The sequence below is a fragment of the Larimichthys crocea genome, unplaced genomic scaffold (assembly GCF_000972845.2).
Source record: "Larimichthys crocea isolate SSNF unplaced genomic scaffold, L_crocea_2.0 scaffold11165, whole genome shotgun sequence".
In the NCBI taxonomy this organism is placed as follows: Eukaryota; Metazoa; Chordata; class Actinopteri; family Sciaenidae; genus Larimichthys; species Larimichthys crocea.
The window spans coordinates 1-4,409 of record NW_020851537.1 but is presented as its reverse complement, the minus strand read 5'-3'; the positions used below and the strand labels follow the sequence as shown (position 1 = coordinate 4,409).

The 4,409-nt window shown below is 40.5% G+C and overlaps 1 protein-coding gene across 1 annotated transcript; it reads right to left on the bottom strand.

Annotated features, from left to right (window-relative positions):
- Positions 1–3,384: 3,384 nt before the first annotated feature.
- Positions 3,385–4,178, bottom strand: LOC113744692 (obscurin-like). The gene is made up of 2 exons (XM_027275403.1): positions 3,930–4,178; positions 3,385–3,665 (listed from the first exon to the last, which is right to left on the bottom strand). The coding sequence occupies exons 1-2, from the start codon at positions 4,159–4,161 to the stop codon at positions 3,385–3,387; spliced, it is 513 nt and encodes a 170-aa protein (XP_027131204.1). The 5' UTR covers positions 4,162–4,178.
- Between the last annotated feature and the right edge of the window lie 231 nt (positions 4,179–4,409).

The following is a 4,409-nucleotide window of genomic DNA, read 5'->3' as shown; positions in this document are numbered from 1 at the left end:
ACTTGAATTGAATTGAATGAATTTTTTAAACTATATATTTCCACTATTTGTTGTTGCTTGCACATATTTCTTCCCCTATACTGCAGCATCTTGATAACGTGGCTTTGTGATTATGAAGAACGTATTTGTTCTCATCACAAATCTCAGATGGTAAACTGTGTAAAAAAACAAATGCTGCTGCTTCATTGCTACAAATCTCATTAAAATTCCCTTTATCTGTAGCCAACTGATCCAAGGTCTGAATTGATGGCGAAGATGAAGTTTGTAAAGAGATGAAGATGTTCACCGAAATGCTAAATAAAATGTGGACTCCAGTCACAACGCCCGATTAATATCCTCACCCAGAAAGAGATCATTTTCAGAAATATCAAGGAACATTGTATGCCTGCATGAGAGGTAAGTAAATGCACGACAACACACACAGAAAAAAATTGGTTACTTGGACTGTATTATACATAAAGTACATCGCTGAATGGAGTAACAAAATCTATGTCCACACTTCTCAGGATCTCCTTCCCGGTCCTGAGAGGTGTGCCACAGACGACGATGTGGCCATGCATTGATCAGACAGACTGAGGACTTTGAGAAGTAGCTTCCTCTACATTCGTGGGACAAGCACAAGCAAGGCCTGCCTCAACAGACAGGCTATCCATCAGTTTTCAAAAGTAATCACAAAATCTTGTTGCATGTAAACATAAACCATTTAACACTGTTGTAAACTGTGTGCTAATTACAAGATGAGTACACTTATCCTAAATGTGTTTTATATTTTCTTTAATATGTTATCTTCAGCAGTTAAATAGAGTCTGGTAATCCCTGAGCTCCTGTCATGGATGTCGCTTTTTTAAACCATTCCTCCAGCAACCAGTGGAGAGGATTCAAACCTACCAGGCCTTGAACGGAAGGTTAGGATACAGTTTTATTTTTTAACAAGATAGGTGTGAACCTTAATGATCATTGTCATGAGAGGGAGGGCAATGACTGGAAATATATTATGAATAGACTAAATAGTAATATTTGGTTGTTTCGTTGAGCACAAAGGGAATCGAGCAGCTATCGAAATATTTTTGCAATATTGAATATTGAATTGAAGTTAATATAAATGAACTTAAGCTTACGCTTCGTCTGCTGCTAAGGTGTCAAAATACCTTGGAATGTCAATAAAAATGTTATTGGCAGGAGTTAATAAAACCAAGCCAAAAGTGGCCAGAGCCTGATTGGCTTTTGGAGGATGCCTTTCTTCCATGGTGTCCTGTCTACCCTGGAAGGGAGGTCCTGACAACACTGCAATCAAGTTGTCCCCCTCAGCGAGAGCTAAACCCACTCCTCTTAGCCGCCCTCTGGGCGACCTGTGCGACAAGTAACTACATATAATTGACATGTTTTATAGTCTGGTTTGGATTTGTGTCTAATAGCTTTATCCTTTTTTTGTCACAAATAGTGAAAATGATGTTTCCTGTGGTGGGAAAGGTTGAAATTCTCAGCTGAAATTAATCTGTTGTAATGAAATTGGATCAGAAAATTACATTGATAACGGGTGGTAAGGCTTTCTATTAATTACCAAAGTGCAGCATCAACTGAAAATTTCTAAAGAAATTTTTGAGTGTGCCTGACTCTGGCCCCCGTCGCCCGCATGACAATATTACTGACACTGCTTCCCGGAAGGGAAAAAAAGGAAAAAAAAAAAAAAAAAAGGAGGAAGTAAAAAAAAAAACGACAAAAGGAAGAACGTCTTCGTCGTTTCTTCCTTCCTTCCTTTTGTCGTTTTTTTTCCCCTTCCTTCCACTCCTTCCTGTCATATCGTTTTTTTTCCTTTCCTTCCGGTTCGGTCTTTGTTCCGTCCCTTCCTTCCTGTCGTAGTTTTTTTTCTTACTTCCTTTCGTTCAAGGTCCCTTTTCCTTCCTTCCCTCATGGTTTTTTTGCTTCCTTCCTTTGCGTCATTCTTTTCCTTCCTTCCCTCATGGTTTTTTCCTTCCTTCGCGGCGTTTTCTGTTTTTGTGTGTGTGCGACAAAAACTCTGGGAGGAGAAGTAAACAGAAAAAAGGCGTAAGAATCAGTTGAAGAAAGAGAAGCGCGGTGGTAACATATAGTGGTGGCGCTTTCCAGGCACACTTAAATACTCTGTTATCACAATACTGCCTAAAAGTACAATCAAATAAAAAGTATTTGAAATGAGTCATCAAGCATTAAACATAGCAATTTGATTAACTTTGCTGTTAATTACCTAACACCCCCCGCAAGGGAGATCTTCACAGTGTGGGAGGAAACGCCAGAAATGAAGACGACCTCTAGGGGGCATCAGAGACCAAGTCCTTTCCTCTGTTAAGAAGGAATTCCATTGTACACCTGTGGTAAACTCAAGGAGGACACCAGTATGAACAATGACACCTAACCCTTCAAGAACAAAATGAAGGTCAGATCTATTCTTCCTGTTCTCACTTATTCTACTGAAGCATCACAATAAAAACCATTTAATACCACATATAGCCACATGGTTGATGACAATTCCCTGTCCTTAGTGTGCTATCAAAGCGTTTTTTACAAGTGACCCCAGCTTCTGCTTTCCCACTCAGTTGTCCTTTCTCATTCTCACTTTATCCAGCTGAATTGATGTTTGAAATAAAGGAGACTGTGGGTGGAGATGACAAGTCTTGGTTGGGGGTTGTGGCATGAGCACAGAGGGGGCTCATTGCGGAGGACACACGGCAGGGACGCTCCTCCTCCGTCTGGGTCAAACTCTTCCTGGCGGAAGACCTGAAGGAAGCCTAACAGCAGTAGCTGCTCTCTCAAACGCGCTTCGTTCATCCGCCGCTTCTCCTCCAGTCTCTATTCTATCGGACTTCTTATATCTCGACTGCCACTGTAACAGTAAGTGGGTTTTCTTTGGGAATAGAAATAGATTCCAGACAAGCTGGGTTCCGTTTGTCAAGCATGTGGTTTATATCTTTATATTACAACAGCAGCTGATATTACATTGGCTTCTGAAATAGTGATCTGGATTAATATTTCATTAAATGCTTGATGAGTGATTGCTGTATTGTGTTTTGTGACTGTCAACAGGTCCACACCGGTTGGTTGAGTCACCGTTGTCTGACTGCAACAACAAAGAGAGGGCAGACAATCAAACTGACCTGTAAAGTCAACAGGATCGCCAAAAACCGGGAGCTCTGAAATATAAAATGGGAATAACAGTGTTGGATGTTTAAGCATAGCAGAAATAACATTTAAAATAATATAAAGTTAAGGCGAAATTAGATGTAGAAAAATATTATAGAGAGTGATGTTTGCTCCACTAGGAAATGGTTTCAGCAACTTCGGATGAGAATGAGTATTTATTTAAAAATGGTTTTCCATTATTTAAAGCTTGCTGACAGATTGAGATTTTCAAGGGAACAAACCTTTCACGGTCACAGCTGCAGTGGTCTCTGCACTTCCTGCTTGACATGTGTAACTTCCACTGTCCTCAGGTCTGAGCTCCTTGATGTTGAGCTGGAGGAAGCAGCCATCTTGTTTCATCTCGTACTTCCTGTTAGCTCTCAGTGGCAGCTTGTTCTTCTTCCACTGCACTGACACTCCAGGTTTAGACAGTTCACAGCACAGAGAGGCTTCACCTCCCTCGTCGGCCTTCACATTTTGTAAGTCTTTCTTGAAAAATGGTGGGAGCTCTGTAAAACATTGTCATAAAGAGGGGGGGAAATGTCTTAGGCATATATTGTGCTTGAGAGTTGAAATGAAGATGATGATGCTTGGAAATAAATGTAACATTTTTGTCTAGACTAACTACACATACTACCTTACATTGATTGAATTGCTATTTGTGGAATTGCAATAAGCCCCAGATCACAAAAATATATCAACACTGCAGTGCTTTTCTGTGGCATTAAAGTATGTTATTATAGTAAACTTTGCCATTCACCAAATGCACACACCTTTCACTGATAAAGCTGCAGTGGTCTCTGCACTTCCTGTTTGACATGTGTAGCTGCCACTGTCCTCAGGTTTGAGCTCTTTGATGAGGAGCTGCAGGAGGCAGCCATCCTGCTTCATGTCATACTTTCTGCTGGCTCTCAGCGGCAGATTGTTCTTCTTCCATTGCACTGACACTCCAGCCTTAGACAGCTCACAGCACAGGGAGGCTGTAGCTCCCTCCTCAGCCTCCATACTTACTAAGTCTTTCTTGAAGAATGGAGGGAGCTCTGGTATATAGGCAAGAAAACAGAAATGTACAACTATATATGTAATGGGAATAGTAGTTAAAACATCACCAAGTGGGTGGGTTTACCAAATACAGCGGAGTAAGATAATATAAGGACTATCGGATAGACCTTAGATGTGCACAAAAGTATTATACAATAAAATGCATGTAGGTCTCATTTTAATTTTTAAATTACAATTTTCTAATGAAGTCA

Coding starts and splice junctions, on each gene's coding strand:
- LOC113744692 (XM_027275403.1), bottom strand. CDS start 4,161: ATGGAGGCTGAGGAGGGAGCTACAGCCTCCCTGTGCTGTGAGCTGTCT. Junction 3,666..3,929: donor TGCAGCTTTATCAGTGAAAG/GTGTGTGCATTT, acceptor AATGTTTTACAG/AGCTCCCACCATTTTTCAAG.